At 44.2% G+C, this 17,284-nt stretch overlaps 1 protein-coding gene across 3 annotated transcripts in view; it reads right to left on the bottom strand.

Moving 5' to 3' along the window:
- Window positions 1-1,299: 1,299 nt before the first annotated feature.
- The window catches only part of Tcp10l2 (t-complex 10 like 2), a 23,263-nt gene continuing 7,278 nt past the window's right edge, over window positions 1,300-17,284 (bottom strand). For all 3 annotated transcript variants that reach the window (XM_031353570.1, XM_031353569.1, XM_031353568.1), the window contains 6 exons: window positions 15,989-16,092; window positions 15,036-15,134; window positions 12,449-12,589; window positions 10,412-10,496; window positions 3,293-3,410; window positions 1,300-1,966 (listed from right to left, as the gene is read on the bottom strand). In XM_031353570.1, coding sequence (XP_031209430.1) covers window positions 1,777-1,966; window positions 3,293-3,410; window positions 10,412-10,496; window positions 12,449-12,589; window positions 15,036-15,134; window positions 15,989-16,092 — 737 coding nt within the window. In that variant the 3' untranslated portion in view covers window positions 1,300-1,776. The remainder of the gene's footprint in view (window positions 1,967-3,292; window positions 3,411-10,411; window positions 10,497-12,448; window positions 12,590-15,035; window positions 15,135-15,988; window positions 16,093-17,284) is intronic.

Raw genomic sequence — 17,284 nt, 5'->3', positions numbered from 1 at the left:
TTCTGAGTTCGAGGCCAGCCTGGGCTATAGAGTGAGTTCCAGGACAGCCGGGGCTACAAGAGAAACCCTGTCTCAAAAAAGCAAAAAAAAAAAAAATTGTAAACTGTTTTGTATTGTGATGTTGTGTGATTGTGGGGATGAACAAGAAAGGAAAGATAACAGTGCTGTGTTTGTGTGTCAAGTCGAAAAGGGATCCAGGGAGGTATAGGGGAAGAGATGAGTCAAATAACCTGAAACTCCACCCTACCTGTCCAGAGCTCTATAATGTTCTGTTTCATCTGCAGCCCAAGCAAGTCATTTTGCTTACACTTGATCCAAGCTGGGTGTGAAAGTTCCAGCAGACTGGCCCACACTGGGGACTTTCACTACAGCACGTGCAGCTACAGAGCTAGCTGTATGATGGCAGAAGACAGTCTGAACAGGGTTTTGGAACCTAGGCTTTTGTGAACCTTGTTTCTAGCACCTCCTATCAATTTTCATAATAATTCGAGGGCATCGTCAACTGCTTACAAACTGTGAATCCTATGCAGGGGCAGACAGTGAGAGACACCATGGCACAGCCACAGTCACACAAACGATGAAGATTTAACAGCTCACTTTGATGAGACAGAACCTAGCTGTGGAGGCATAGGTTCTAACCCTGCCCGAGGCATATAAGACTCTAGCGGACAGGACATAAGGAAACGGGGGCATCTTACTGTCTGTTCCAGTGTCTGGTACAACAGCAGAATGACTGCACAGCCCAAGGTGAGTCCAGAGATACAGGATCTTTCCCCTACCTTGCAGATCCTCTGCCACCAAGAAGGCAAGCATGCTTGCCCTTTGGAACTTCTTCTCATTAACTTCAGAAGGTGAACCAGGGCAAGGGCATGACAGGTGCTGCTGCCAGCCACTCCTCTCCAATGGGCACCATTGGCTATAGCACACAGTGTATTCTTTCTGAATCTACTCTCTTTAGAGGTAGGTATGGAGGACGTAGAAAACAAAAACAAAAGCAAAAACAAAACCAAAACAAAACAAATAAACAAAAACCCACATTCTCAGAACTCCTCATCAGTGGAAGATATGGCCAAAGAGAACTGGGAACTATCTATTGAGATCAGCAGCTGCCTAGTAGCTAGGGAGGGATCTCTCCTACAGCATGGCAGATTCACAGGAACAGGTAGGAGGTGTGGTCCATTGTGTTTCTGTGGATTTTTTTTTTTTTATCTGTGATTTTACTCATGTCCTTGTTGATTGACAGATCATAATTATGTGAATTTATGGGATAGAATACCACATGAGGTTCTGTCTAGACACTTCAGGATGGTTAAATCACATCTATTCATACATCAGGCACCAGTGAAGATACATTGCCCTGGATCCCATTGATGAGGACTCTAAAAGAGGGTAGAAGTAGACGCAGGCAGGCGTTGGCCAAGCAAAACGTGGAGCTGGCTGTTGTTAATGGCTGCTCCCAGGAATTAGCTGGCAGTGGTTACACTGCTTCCCTTGTACCCTCAGCTCCAGGGCCAGACTCTGACAGAAGGCATGGTCTGGACAAGGCCACAGAAGCCATGCCCAGGGTTTCGTTTCTGGCTACTGCTTCTCTGACCTCTCTCCCAAGATGGTAGCTACATGGTCTCTTTCTTTACAATTTTTGGATGCCTCTTTACTCCTCCATGCATGGGGGATCTCCAGGACTGTCAGGAGAATCTACTGATGTGAGTTGCTTTGTCTGTTTTGGTCAAAACTATATTTGGAGCTTACTGCCTGCCATTGAGTCTGTTGGATGCACTACTTCCAGTCCAGGATGACAGTTCCCGTCTCATCTTTGACCCTGACCCTCCCTGAGGCATACTTGGTCTCCTGGCAGCCATTGCAATACACAGTCTTGGTGGTGCCATCTGGGAATTCCCTCCGCTTGAACCTGGATGTGTGGATTTCTTTCTGTCCGTTGCTGAACATGATGATCTTGTCTCCATTCCTGTAGAATAGTGACACTCTGGTAAGTAGAGCCATGCAGAAGCCAACTGTGTGAGTGTGGAAGAACTGGGGAAGATCAAAACCATACGACCACCTAGATTCCCAAGTCTCCCCTGGACGAGGAAGTTGAGGTTCTCCAGGGCAAGAGTAAGGAAAGCATTTGAGGTTTAAAAGACAGGAGAAGCCCAGACATTCTGGGCATAGGAAGGTGGAAGGGCGAGGGAGCTGAGACCTGAACCTAGAATCTGAGATGGGTGAGCAGGGACAGCAAGACTGCTCAGTTCATGACAGAAACACAACAGAAAGAGTCCTGGGTACTATGCACTCTGCTGATACCACCAGAAGAGATATAGAAGCTCTGAGTGTGGGATGGGGACCCTGAGGAGCTGGTAAGGTCATGATCATGGAGGAAACATGCTCAGAGCACACCATAGGCAGGAGATATTGAGAACATTTAAAGTGAGTTTACTAAACTCTTGCCCAGGCTATTGGGCACACGATGAGCAAAGGCCCTGTGGACATCGCTGTCTGCACACACCAGCACCAACACAGTAACTTATCATTTTCTTGTCATGGCTTAGATTCTTTGCTTATGCATGCTGCAATAGATTCATGCTTCTACACAACAAGCCTTTGAAGAGGTAGACACTGAAGACTGCACTCAAGGTTGGCCAGCTTCAGTCACCTACTGACTGCATCTACAACCTATGTTGACATGTTACCTAACAGCAATGGCACACTTGAGAAATACAGAATAAGATTATTCTGACACCAAGCTAGATGACTATAGCATCAGCTGATGATGTAAACTGTGAGGCGACCTTAGTCCCTGAAGTCAATCACAGCACAATCTTGGGGGTACATGATGGCCCCAAAATTCTATGTCTAAGCTCATATTCTCTATAAACAGAACTGAACTGAGGTCACAAAAAATTCTTATAGGATCAATGGTGTCATATATTTTCTGGTATCATTTTTTAAAATATTTATTTATCCCTATTTGTATTGAGTGTGTGTGTCTGTGAACTGCATGAATGCCTGGTGTCCATGGAGGTCAGAGGCAGCCATTGGGTTCCCATAGAACTGGAGTTACAGATGGTTACAAGCTCTCATGTGGGTGCTGAGGACTAAACCTGCATCTTCTCTAGAGGGAGCCAGTGTTCCTAACCACTGGGCCATCTCCCCGGGCCCTGTTGTTATATTTATATGAATGCTTGAATTTTGCATACATGTAAATGACTACAGATATATTATGGAACACAAAGCCCAGGGTTGAAGTATGGGTTCACATCATCTGGTGCGGTTCATGGGGGTAGGGGGAGCTGACCTTTTCACTGTCACAAATGTCCCATCAGGGAACACCGTCTCCTCACATCCATCCTTGAGCTGTTTCACTGTCCCGTCAGGAAACACGGTTTCCTTGGAGCCATCCGGGTAGAATTTTTCTGCAGGACACATTTGTTTACAGTACATGTTATAATAAATGCATTATTTGGAAGCCATGTCATATCTAAATGACCTATGTTAAAATATTATTGTGAAGGAGAACATCTTTTTAATCATACAAGCTTGTAGTCAGGATTGGCAGACATTGTACGCAATGCCCCATTGATCCAATTTCAGGTGAGTAAGGCTCAGCCGTAGTGTGGATGGTCTTTGGTGTGTCTAAGACTCAGCCAGAGTGTGGATGGTCTCTAGTATGTACAAGTTTGGATGGTCTCTAGTGTATATAAGTGTGGGTGGTCTTCTGGTGTATGTAAGGCTCAGCAGGAGCATAGATGGTCTCTAGTGCATATAAATATGGATGGTCTTTAGTATGTATAAGTTTGGATGGTCTCTAGCGTGTATAAGTGTGGATGGTCTCTAGTGTGTATAAGGCTAAACAGGAACATGGATGGTCTCTAGTGTGTAACAGTTCATGGGGTTTCTACTTGATGATGATGAATAAATTACCTTTAATAGAAACTAAATTCAAGTTTCAAAGTCTGACATTTTTCTGTGCTCTGGATTTGTGGTAAAAATCCTTCATTGGTGCCAGGTAATACTAGATGCTGGAGTTCCAGACTAAATTTAAATGGAAATGCAAGAGGCGCCAGCATTCATGATTCTCTTCTAGACAGCAATTTGAGCAGTCACTTTATACTATAGTGTGACCAGCCACCTCATGCTCCTGCCACCACACCCTCCTAACACATGGGACTATGTTTCTCTGAATTGTGAACCCTCCCACTCTTGCCTTTGGTCAAATATCGGGCCACTGCAGTGAAGAAAGAAACCAAGACACTGTTGAAACTGCTTTTACATGGGACTATGTTTCTCTGAATTGTGAATCCTCCCACTCTTGCCTTTGGTCAAATATCGGGCCACTACAGTGAAGAAAGAAACCAAGACACTGTTGAAACTGCTTTTACTGTTCCATAGTGACTTTCAAAGGCAAGCTAGATCATTAGCAATCACCGTGACATTGGCCTTATTCAGGGACAATTCCCCACTGCAGAGTGTGCTGAAGCTCTACAGCACCCAAGGTTGTCACCCAGGGCCTGAAAAGAGTGCATGGACATAGGCAGAGAGCTTTCCATATGTGCATTTACAGAAAATACAAAGGGCTTCCAAGCAAAATGCCATTGATCGGTTTCTACCTGTTCTTCTGATGTCTGTGTGCTTTGTGCACATGTGTTGGTCAATGTTTGGCAGTTGTTGTCAGACAAAAAGGAGCATGAACTATACTTCAGAAAAATAATGTGTTGTGGAATCTTACATCCAAGAAATAACTTCATGCAGCAAATATTTGTTAGCATAAAAATCTAAAAAACTTAGCGGCATGTTGGTGCGATGCCCTGAGGAACTAGGAGTTCTCTTTGATCCGATAGCTTGAGAATCTCAGAATCATGTTGTGGTGAATATTTTTGGGGGGTTTCTACCCCACCTTAGGTCATTTGGTTCCCAAATAAATGACACAAAATCATAATATTTATAATAATCCTTGAAAGCAGTGGAGCTGGGTAGATAGCAACCCTCTGTGCTATCTTGTCTATGTCCTTGTCAATAATCCCATGTTCCACCACACTCCTGTTCTAACAGGCTGACACTCATGGTCCTGCTCTTATGATCCATCTACCCCATAGTGTCTCTTTCCTTCCTCTTTTCCTTTCCCTCATGGTCTCCGCCTCAGACCTCAAGCCCAGGAACCAAAGCCCCACCTGCCTCTCTTCTGCCCAGCTATGGGCTGTTGGCATCTTTATTAACCAATAGTTTTAAATTAAGGAGCAAGGCTTGCACAACAGGAGCTGGCACACAAGGAAATTCACTCATTTTGAGGCAAGTAGATGTGGTTTACAGAATTTAGCATTACAGCACATAGCAACAGATGAAACCTCAAAAATCCTGTGACTGCCTGGTGCAGAATCAATGCAAAATAGTGTTTGCTGAACTTTGCCAAACACACAGACACACAGGTGCACTCAGAAATGGCAAGAGGGGACTGGGATAGTTTCTTTTTGAACTGGCAGGTGAGGATGTTCTGGAGAATGTGAATGTGAATCATGCATACGGACAGTGATAGAACTCAGAAACTGATATACAGTTAAGCGATGCATTTCAGACACATTCCGCACAGACCAGCCAAGATTCAAAGACCAGATATGTCTCTCAACCCTTTTCTTTTTTCACCAGATCTGGCTACCATCCACCAACAACCCCACAGAGCACTTGCGAACAAACAAGGGTAATTTTTCAATGCCAAGTGTATGCCAAAAGTGACTGAAGAAGTAATTCAAATCCTACTAATAGAGGCTGAGATAGGAGGAGCATGATTTCAAGTAATTCCTCTCCTGTCCACATCTGTGCTCACCAGCCTATAAAAACCTCAGGGGTGGAACAAAGACCATAATAGCACTGGCTAGACTATGAAGACTAAGAAAGAAGTCTCAGCTAGATTCAGCAGCCCTGTGGCTGGGCCAGGTTCCACACAGCCAAGAGAGCAGCCTGATCAGCAATGAGTTCATTCTATCTGGGCATTGTCTTATATTATGGTTTATGAACTGTACCACTAATGCAAAATAGGATGACACACACACTATTTCAGATCAGTGTCCGTAGTATGGGAGGGTCCCAAATATCAGACATCACTAAAACCAGATCAGAACAGATGCTTCCAATGTTCTGGTGCTATTTGCTGATCATAGTGTCCACAAGGCTCAACTTTTTTTTTCTTTTTTTTTTAAAGTTTTATTTTATTTTATTTTATTTATTGATTTAAGTTTTATTGCATTATGATGAGAAAAGATACATAATTTCAATTTATCTGAATTTGTTAACATTTAAAAACATTTTAAGTAAAGAGAATTACATCATATTCTTGCCCGTTTGTACCCCAAGTCCTCCCAGAGACCCCCCTTAATACCTGCAATGCCTTTCTTTTTCTTTTTTTGTTTTGTCATATTCTTTAAAATTTATAGCCGGGCAGTGGTGGCGCACGCCTTTAATCCCAGCACTTGGGAGGCAGAGGCAGGTGGATTTCTGAGTTCGAGGCCAGCCTGGTCTACAGAGTGAGTTCCAGGACAGCCAGGGCTACACAGAGAAACCCTGTCTCGAAAACCAAAAAAAAAATTTATAAAATATTGTAACAATAAAAATGAGTATTATAAAACAACAATCAATTGAACAGTCTTATGTAGATGCTTGTCTACAGCAACACTAAAAATACATACGTTTTTCTCAATATAAATTTTAAATAACTCCAAATATATTAACTATATTTTAAAATAATACATCACTACTAGTTTCTTTAAAATGAACAAAAATAGATAATGTCTTTTTGTTTGTTTGTTTTGTTTTTAGTAGAGCTTAAAATCTTGGCTCTTACTGTGGTACAAGCCCCAAGTAAGAACAATTTTTAGACATTGGAGTTCACTGTAATAAGACTGTACTTCAATGACCCTCACATCACCAAAAGATTTTACCTCCATCGTAGCTAAATTAAGAGTTGACAGTTCTGCTGGCCAAGGAATGAACTGTAGGCAAGATTTTTGGATACAGATTTCCTGCTATGGTCAAAGCTATTTGACTTGAGTGATTTTCATCATTCTCAGCCCACAGAGAACAGGTTACATTCATTTAAGAAATGGTATGTGTATTAAAATGGTCTATCCATGAACTCATTCATCAACTGTTTCAGTGAACAATTGTTCTGCTTTGGAGGGTGGCACAGACATTAGGTGAGGGTAAGAATCTGGTTCATTAGCTGTGATGATTTTGAAAAGCATTCATCTCAGAGAAAGAGTAACTTATAAAGTCCTCTTCTTCAAACTTGATACAATAGTTACAAACATCAAGCAAAGCATTCAGTCTCACTCTTTGTTGTTCTCTTACAAGCCACTACCCAAGTTAATTGTCTATGTTTCTCTTGGCTGAATAAATAATTTTGAAATATGTAGGCTGTTTTGAAAACCATAGTATAGTGTAAAAACATCAAATAAACAATCCTACTAATAGAGAGGCCAAGATAGGAGGAGCATGATTTCAAGACCATTATGTGGTACACAGCAAGACACTGTCAGGTACAAACAAGCAGAAAGTATATATGGATTGCATAATATTGGACCTATTTCTCCAATTACCAAATTAGAGAGACAACAGATGATAGCCAACAAATTTCTAATTCCTCATACTTTTGAATTTCAATGGATTAGGATATATTGGTAATATTAATTTTCATATTAAGAGATATTAAGAAAAAGTAATTGTTACTTCCTGTTATTTTTGTTGTAAGAGGTGGAATTAGGTTTGTGTGGATTTGTTGAAAGATTACTTTCTTGCTTCTTCTAGGATGTAGTTTTGCTCCTCATGTTGGAGTTTTCCATCTATTATCCTTTGTAGGGCTGGATTTGCGGAAAGATATTGTGTAAATTTGGTTTTGTCATGGAATATCTGGTTTTCTCCATCTATGGTAATTGAGAGTTTTGCTGGGTATAGTAGCCTGGGCTGGCTTTTGTGTTCTCTTAGGGTCTGTATGACATCTGCCCAGGATCTTCTAGCTTTCATAGTCTCTGGTGAGAAGTCTGGTGTAATTCTGACAGGCCTGCCTTTATATGTTTTTTACCTTTTTCCCTTACTGCTTTTAAAATTCTTTCTTTGTTTAGTTCATTTGGTGTTTTGATTATTATGTGCTGGGAGGAATTTCTTTTCTGGTCCAGTCTATTTGGAGTTCTGTAGGCTTCTTGTATGTTCACGGGTATCTCTTTCTTTAAGTTAGGGAAGTTTTCTTCTATAATTTTGTTGAAGATATTTACTGGCCCTTTAAGTTGGGAATCTTCATTCTCTTCTATACCTATTATCCTTAGGTTTGGTCTTCTCGTTGTGTCCTGGATTTCCTGGATGTTTTGGGTTAGGAACTTTTTGCTTCTGCATTTTCTTTGACTGTTGTGTCAATGTTTTCTATGGTGTCTTCTACCCCTGAGATTCTCTCTTCTATCTCTTGTATCCTGTTGATGATGCTTGCATCTATGACTCCTGATCTCTTTCCTAGGTTTTCTAACTCCAAGGTTGTCCCCTTTGTGATTTATTTATTGTTTCTATTTCCATTTTTAAATCCTGGATGGTTTTGTTCATTTCCCTCACCTGTTTGATTGTGTTTTCCTGTAGTTTTTTAAGGGATTTTTGTGTTTCCTCTTTAAGGGCTTCTAGCTGTTTACCTGTGTTCTCCTGTATTTCTTTGAGAGAATTTTGTGTTTTCCTGTATTTCTTTGAGGGAGTTATTTATGTCCATCCTAAAGTCCTCTATCATCATCATGAGAAGTGATTTTAGATCTGAATCTTGCTTTTCTGGTGTTATGGTGTGTTCAGGACTTGCTATGGTGGGAGAATTGTGTTCTGATGATGCCAAGTAACCTTGGTTTCTGTTGCTTATGTTCTTAAGCTTGCCTCCCACCATCTGGTTACCTCTAGTGCTACCTACCCTGGCTAAATCTGACTGGTGCCTGTCCTTCCTGTGATCCTGGTTGTGTCAGAACTCCTCAGAGTCAAGTTGTCTCTGTGATCTTGTGATTCTGTGATCCTGTGATCCTGGGCCGTTAGAGCACCTGGGAGTAGAGCTTCCTCTGGGTATTATGGGACTCGCTTCAGAGTTTGCACCCAAGGTCTGCTCAGGGCACTGGCCCAGACTGACCAGAAGGAACGCGTGCCACTGGGCTAGCAGAGTTCCTGTGTGCCTAGATCCTACTGGTCCCAGTTACTCCCAGTATTGGGACAGATGTTGTGTCCTCCTCACCTCTGTTCCTATGATTCTGGGTGTGTTAGAGTGCCTGGGAGAAGGCTCAGCTTTATAGCTACACTGATACAGGATGCAAAGTCTTTGTCTACAGATTGGGCCTGAGTGTGGGCTCAATATGCCACTCTCAGAGAAGGGTGAACCAGAAACAAACAAACAAACAAACAAACAAAAATATAAAAATAAAAAACTCAAAACAACAGCAAAACCAAACTACCTGTTGTCAACTGTTGATCACCAAGGAATATTCCTACCTTCTCTGAGTTCTCTCTAAAGAATCTGTAGCTATGGCCCTGAGGTGAGCTCGCCACAGCCAACCTCATTACCTGCTGGGTCTAGGATATTCTACATGAAGAGACTTACATGAAGTGTCAGGGCACCTGACACAAACACCCAGAAGCCTTATCCAGAGGGGAAGCTCCAGTCCGGACCCCTAGGATTATTACCAAATCTGTCCCTTCGGGACAGACTGAAAAGCTGAGGAGACACAGCACCATGAGGAGCCAGCCATGACTGAGCCCCACTCTGAGCTCCATGTCTGGGGGTCAGGCTGTCACCAGAGCAAGGCTGTGAGGCAACCCTGTGTAAAGTAACTTGAGACCTAGGGGAAAGGAGGAGGAGCAGCTAACAAGAGATGAGGGAGTGTTAGCTGACACACTGGATAGACCTGAGTCGGACCAGAAGGAAGTGAAGGATGTCACCAAGCCAAGAAGGACAATAAAGAGAAAAATGGCAAATTGGAGGGGAGTTCTAAAGAATTTACCTAAACAGAATGAAGATAATATGCTCAGAGAGGAGCAGATTGGGTGGCATACTGTACCTGTGATCAGACAGTTTAGGAAGACAAGGAATTGAGGGATGGGCAATGTTTGCAGAAGAAATAGCTGAGAACATTCTTGAATATAATAACATAAAAATGGCAGACAACAAATCCAGTACATCCAATTCGATGAATTTCAGGAAAACTAAAAATGACTCTTTGGGTATAATTTTGCCCTATGTGATTCAAAGAATGTCTTCTAATTTTAAAAGAAAAACACTAAAATCTAATGGGGCAGCCCAAGCTTTTCTTCAGTGATTTAAAAGCTCAGTGACTGCTGCCCTTTCCCTGTGGTACTCACCCACCTGACCATTTCCCACACAGGCACTGAGCAAGCAGGTGCAGGTGACACCACTCACCGGTCCACTTGTTAGGAAACTGCACAACTTCGACACCATCTGGGTAGGTTGTGTGTGTTGTTTGAGCATCCGCATAATAATAAATCTGTGAAGACAGAGAAGCCCACACTGGGAGGCAGTTCCCCTCACATTGTGAGCTCCAGGGAATCTGATCAATTACTGCCCATAGGTGACTGAAAGTACAGGCTCAGGGGGTGAGGGAGGCTTGACCACATCTGTGGGTGCTTCCACAGGTGTGGAACACAGGAGGTGGCGCCAGTTACTGACACCCCAGGGATAACAATAGGCTGTTCGTTACAGGGAGACTGTGGGATACAGCTTAGTCCTCAGTTTTGTACCTAACTGTGTTCTAACTTGTGATTTGCTGGGCCTTCATGGTGGGGTCTAGGCTTTGGTGGACATGAGCTGTGAGCCCCAGGGTTCCCTGGATCCCAGAGTTTTCAGACCCAGTGGCCAACGGCAGCCCAAGAGAATAGGGCTCACAAAGTGCCTTGGAAATCCACGGACCCGCGCCTCGTGAGCTGTCATTTGACCTTGTCGTTCCTAATAGTCACATCTCCCTTGGTTTCCAAGGAGGAAGAGAGGGAGGGAGGACAACATTTACAAAGGGGTAGGGTGATGGGTTCAGGGTGGTGGGTGCTCCTGATGCTAAGGGCATTCCCTAGATCTGAAGAGGGAGACACTTAAAAAAAAAAGCCACCGCCAGGGCTAGAGTGGGATTGAATGGGGTCATTTTCTGAGAAGCAGGAATATGCTTCTCAGAAGACACTGCTCTATTCCTGATCAAAACTCCTGCCTAGTCAGATTGGTCCATCCACAGAAGAGGATGGCGAAGATCAAGTGTCTTCAGATGGAGTCGTATGTTTGGAAAATCTGTGACTCTGAGATCTGAATATGTTTTGGTTAGCATCTGTCGACTCGGCACAGGCTAGCATCAGTAGAGAAGACCCTTCCACTAGATTGCCCAATAGTCAAATGGAGGGGGTGTGTATTTTTTTTTGATGAGTCATTAATGTGGAAGGGTCCAGACCACTGTGTGGGTGGTGCCACACCTGAGCAGGTGATTCTGGGTTTTATGAAAAGCAGGCTGAGCAAGCCTGCTTAAGCCATGGGAAGCAAGCCAGTAAGCAGCGTTCCTCCATGTTTGCCTAAGCTCCTGACTTCGGCTTTCTGCAGTGATGTTGACTTCCCTCGATATTGTGATGGGGACATGTAAGCCAAATAAACCCTTTCCTTCTCAAGTTGTTCTTGGCTGTGGTGTTTATTATAGCAAGACAAAGCAAACTAGAAAATAGAGCATCTGTATTCTATGATTTTTAAGCATTCTCACTATATTAGCAACATGTCCAAAAGCCGTGGGTGTCGGGAGTGCCCCATCTCCATCACTACATAAGTACCATGCTTCCCCTCTGCAGATGGGGAGACACAGGAAGGGAATGGCAGCTCCTGGACAGAGAACCCTGGAGAGGGGCACACTCGCTGTCCAGGGTATCCCTGTCACCAGACCTAAGCAGAACCCAGAGCCGGGGAAGTTCCTTCCATCCCAGCCTGCACTAAGCCCTGCTCTCTCTCCTCCCTCATCCCTGTTGCTTCTCATCATCTGTCCATCCTTGCAGATATATCTTCCTAAGAAATGTGTTTGTGACCCCACAAACCTGAGGCAACACATCTCTTTGCCCCATAGGACCATGAATTCCTAAAAGTCACCATTTAAACAGGTCTCCCAGGATTTCCTGGTTTATTTTTTCCTCGGCTCAGGTCTGTGGAAGGGTATCTGGATAACTGAAAATTTCACAGTGGAGGGTCCGAGGCTGGTGGAAACACCACTGATGTGCAAATCTGTGCGGCGAGACCACGAAGAATCTCTCTTGCATCATGTACCACAGACAAAATTCTCATTAGCAAGAAAGTTCTGACCTCCCGCCTTCCCTCATCATCTGACACCAGGGAACAAAAGAACACCCATCTATAAAAGGGTTGCTAGTCACCGGGTAGGCTCTGAATCTGAAAGAATACAAGTGTGTCCACAGCACGCACCACTTTCTGATCAGACTTGACCTTCTTCATGTCTCCGTTGAAAAACTTGATGAGGGTGGTCTTCTTGTCAGCACTGATCTCCTTCCTGGTTCCATTGGGGAAGGTGATGATAGTTCGCCCGTCTCTGAGCAACTGCTCCACCTTAATGGACACGCAGAAAAGCCCAGGTGAAGAGTTATAGCAGGCATGATGAACACTTTTCCACTATTTCCTTTTCTATTCAAAATCACTGCCCACTGTCAGCCTGCATGCTGGATACTAGCTGCTGTGCACATACATACACACATGCACGCACATGCACAAACACACACATATACCCTATACTGATGAGCTCCCTATCCTCGTCCTGCATGTGGTTATCAATAGGAAATGTAATGATTTGTTCCTCAGTGTCTGCCTTCCTTCAAGTTGACACTGCATTTGCCATGAGTCTGTATGATCCATCAACCCAGGATTGACTGATGAGCCTGAGATCCTGGGCCAGATAAAATTGCATGATTACTAAGTAAAAATGAACTTTTGGTACTTATTTTGTCTTCCCACTTCATCCTCTCACCTCCTACTCAACACTAAATGGTTTCAATTAATAATGAGCAAACAAGTAACTTCAAATGTATACTGCTAGGCTCTCAGTAGAAAACATCACCCCTGGAAAGCTTAATGCAAAGAAAGACACCGGCAGAAATAACCTCAGTTTGCTACGCCAATGCAGCCTCACCCACCACACCTGCCATGCCCCTTGCTTGCATCAGAAGGCCAGAATGAGTGATGGATGACATTGAGGTTGTGTGAGTCGCTACAACATTCACACAATGGTGAAGTCACCTACTGCAGTTCCGAGAGCATGTTATGTGTGATCATGCAGTTTTCAGGGTTTACGCTACTAAAATAGGAACCACCAAAGAAGATATAAAACTAATTGTTTTCTAGTTTAGACTCTGTCATGGTTTTTTCATTTTTTTTAATTTGGTAGATAAGTGTGTAAAAACGTATTGACAGGATGTAAAATCTGATCTGAAGATGTATCGACTTGGACTGGAGAGGCAGCTCAGCCGTGAAAGGCTAGACTCATAACCAAAAATATATGGGAAGTATACGCTTTGGGTCTGGTTCATTTTATTGTGTGTCTCTTCTCATTGCAAAATTTTTATAATAAATTTTTAACTAAAATATAATTTATAATGTAAAATTAAATGAACAAGAAGAGAATTCAGCATATCTAATGCAAGGCACACATAGATTCAAGGTGAGACATCAGAAGATACAGTACTGTAATGGGGAACCAGGAAGCTGGAGAGTGCGGCTAATGTCAGGTTAAAAGATAGAAAGCTCATAGTAGAATGAAATTTGCCATGGACCACCTGCTTATCACATTTATACTCTGTGGCTTCAGAAGCCCAAGCCAGTGATTGGTCTATAACTTGTTGGCCTAACCAGCAATGGACCTCCTTCTTCCAGACCTGGTCACCAAGGTCTAGGTTTTGTTCAGCTATGTTTCTTTGCATGACAACCATGTGAAATAACCACATTAAAGAAAGGCTTTGTGATCTAGGAGTGTAGCTTAGTTAGTAGACTGTGTGCCCAGGATGCTTGAAGTTCTGGGATCCCTAGCATTGCATAACAGGATGTGTGTGTGGGGGGGAGTACAGTCCTATAATCCCAGTACTCAGGAGTTGGAGAATCAGAAGGTCAAGGACAGTGTGCTACATGGTGAGCTTGAATACATAAGACCTGAGAACTGTCTAAGAAGAGGAGGGGGAGGAGGAAAAAAAGGCACAAGAAGAAAATGGATGGAGGGAGAAGAAGAGGAGGATGGGAAGGAGGAAGGGGAGGAGGAGGGGACAGGAAAAGGAGGAAGAAGAGGGAGAGAGAAGGAGGAGGAGGAGGAAGGGAATGAGGGGGAAAGGAAGAGGAGAAGGAGGAAAAGGAGGCAGGGGAAGAGGAGGGATGAAGGGATGAGGGAGAAGAGGAAGAAGAGGAGGGGGGAGGAGGAAGGGGAGGATGGGAGGAGTATAAGGAAGAAGAGGAGCAAAAGCGTGAATAAGGGGAAATGAAGGAGGTTGAGGAAGAAAAGGAAGAGGAGAAGGAGGGAGAGGAGGGAGAAGAAGAAGAGGAAGAGGAGGAGGAGGAAGAGATTGCAATGAAAAACTGTGAAGCCAAGCAGCCTTGGTCATCTATTCAAAGCATTCTTTGTTTTCAAGGGGTGAAGATCTATGCAGCCCAAAGTTCCCAAAACAAAATGAAATGTGGACTCGCTCCAGCAAGAGAGGGAGAAAGTAAAGGTGCTTTGAGCAAAGAGCTGGGCGCTCAGCCCTTCCCACCCTCCCTGAGGCAGTCCCAGCCCTCTGTCAGCAACACTCTGGGACAAAAGTGCTTCTTGAGGTAGCTGTTGGGAGGCTCTGAGGGCAGAGGCGTGGACGGATGTTCCTGACAGAGCTGGTGATTGTTACTGGAAGAAGATGGTTGTCAGGGATGCTCTAGAGAGGTGCACCAGCCATTAGCTTGTAGCCCCAGAACAGACGGCATGGCTCAGACTACATGGCGCAGAGAATACAGCAGGGAAAGATTGTGTGCAGCAGAAACCTACCTTGCCGTTTGGGTGTCGCTTTTCCTGTGTCTCATCATCTTTCGTAGTGTCTGAGGTTTGTGGTATTTCTTTAGGAGCTCTTGACTTTGTTGGACTCTTCTATAAAGAGAGTATAAACCACTGCCCCATCTGTTCCCATCCCCAGCTGTGAGAACCATAGGCCCATCAATGCTGGGAGAACCATAGGCTCATCAATGCTGGGAGAACCACAGGCCCATCAATGCTGGGATAACTATAGACCCATCAATGCTGAGAGAATCACAGGCCCATCAATGCTGGGAGAACCATAGGCCCATCAATGCTAGCTCTTGGGATCACACTTGTGTTTGTAAAGGTGTTTCTTCCTCTTGTGTTCTCAGTCTGTACTGGGGTGAGTGTGGTGACAGTCACCAAGATCTGATTCTGTGTGCATGTCACTGAGGCCTTGGAATCAGTAGCTGGAATCTGATTAACTAAGCCCACCTTACCTTTGCTGATTAGGCTGGGAAGTGACTGCTTTTAGGGGATCCTCCCACTGCCAACCTTTACACGGTAAATAACCTTACAGCCTGTTGAGGTAAATAGATCTTTCCCATGGAGAAAATGGCTTAGTTCTGCATGGATGTTGTGTAGCTATGATGCAACCCTAGCCATGAATCTAGGGTATTTCTGCTACCTTTATTATTATTTTTTTATTCCATTCATTTCTACTGAGCATTGCAAATAAGAGCAGAGTAATACTTTGGCTTCTTGATCCTTAAAGCTACAGGAGCTTCACCCGCTTTGCCCCACGGGCCTGATGCAGTCCTCTGATGGCTGCAGGAAAGCCAGTTCCACTTTCCTGAAAGGCTGAGTGTGCTCAGAGACTGAGGCAGCAGCCATAACAGCCTCCAGTGCTCATGGGAGCAGCCGTGTCTGCCTCCACCTCCAGGTCTGTCTTCCCCAGCCTCCCCACCAGGTAAAACTCTACCTACCTGCAGCCACAGTGTATTCGGGTAAAAACAAGGGAAGATCCTGCTTGTTCGAGCCTGCAGGACAAGCTCACCTTCCGAAGTCTCTGGATTGGAGGACCAGATATCTGAAACAGTGAAGAAAGGTGATTTCAAGAGATTGTGCACACACAGTGAAAAAGCGTCATATTACCAGTGAGGGGTTCCGAGTCTGAATTAAGTTTCCTGAGGTCACTGTACAAATGCCAGTGGCCGACTGTGTAGAAATCAGGAAGTGCTGACTGCAAACAGTCAACCTTTGTCCACTGGTTGTGTCTTCGCTGCATGTGGTGGTGGCTCAGACAACTAAGTTGCAGAGGGTGGTGTCTGCCCCCAGTGGGGCAGACATAGGAAGAGAAAAATTACGAACTTGTGACAACTGCCCACTAGACATGTAGAAGGAAATGGGCAGTTGGGAAGGAGCACCGTGCATCCAGGGCAATGGAAAAGGAGCAGAAAGGTCATGCTCACTGAGGAACCGAGAGCAGCAGACCTGCAGCCAAGAGCAGAGCCAATGCTGCATGGATACTTGCTTGCTCTCTCTCTCTCTCTCTCTCTCTCTCTCTCTCTCCCCGCTAACTCTCTCCTTTCTTATATTATTCAAGATCCCTTGACTAGGAAATAGTGCTGCCCACTATGGGCTAGGTTTTCCTATAACAGTTCACAAGGCAGTGAGTCGCCTTGTGAATTTTTCACAGAAGTGTCTGTCCACAGGCCAACCTGATGAAAATAACTCCCCATTAAGATTCTCCTCCAAGGGAGGTGATTCTTGGTTGTGTTGAGCTGACAGTTAAAACCAACCAACTCAAAGGTTATGGTAGCTATGGGCATTTGCATACTTGGTCTCCATTCTGTGGAGATGTTTGAGGAGGTTCGGTTTGTATGACCTTGATAGAGGGAGCATATTACTTGGGGGGCAGCTTTAAGAGTAAAAAGCCTTACTTGAGGGCACGCTTTTAATCCCAGCACTTGGGAGGCAGAGGCAGGTGGATTTCTGAGTTCGAGGACAGCCTGGTCTACAGAGTGAGTTCCAGGACAGCTAGGGCTACACAGAGAAACCCCGTCTTGAAAAACAAAAACAAACAAACAAACAAACAAAAGCTTTACTTGCTATCAGTTTGCTCTCTGTTTTGTGCTTATAGTAACTGCCATTATGAACCAACGTTCTGGAAAGAGCAAATAAACTCTGCCACGGCGGTCACCATGGTGCTTTATCATAGCAACAGAGAAGTAATTGAGTCACGGGGAGAGAGAGAGAGAGAGAGAGAGAGAGAGAGAGAG

The sequence above is a fragment of the Mastomys coucha genome, unplaced genomic scaffold (genome assembly GCF_008632895.1).
Source record: "Mastomys coucha isolate ucsf_1 unplaced genomic scaffold, UCSF_Mcou_1 pScaffold5, whole genome shotgun sequence".
Taxonomy (NCBI): domain Eukaryota; kingdom Metazoa; phylum Chordata; class Mammalia; order Rodentia; family Muridae; genus Mastomys; species Mastomys coucha.
The sequence above is the reverse complement of the archived record's forward strand: the minus strand, read 5'-3'. Positions and strand labels throughout refer to the sequence as shown.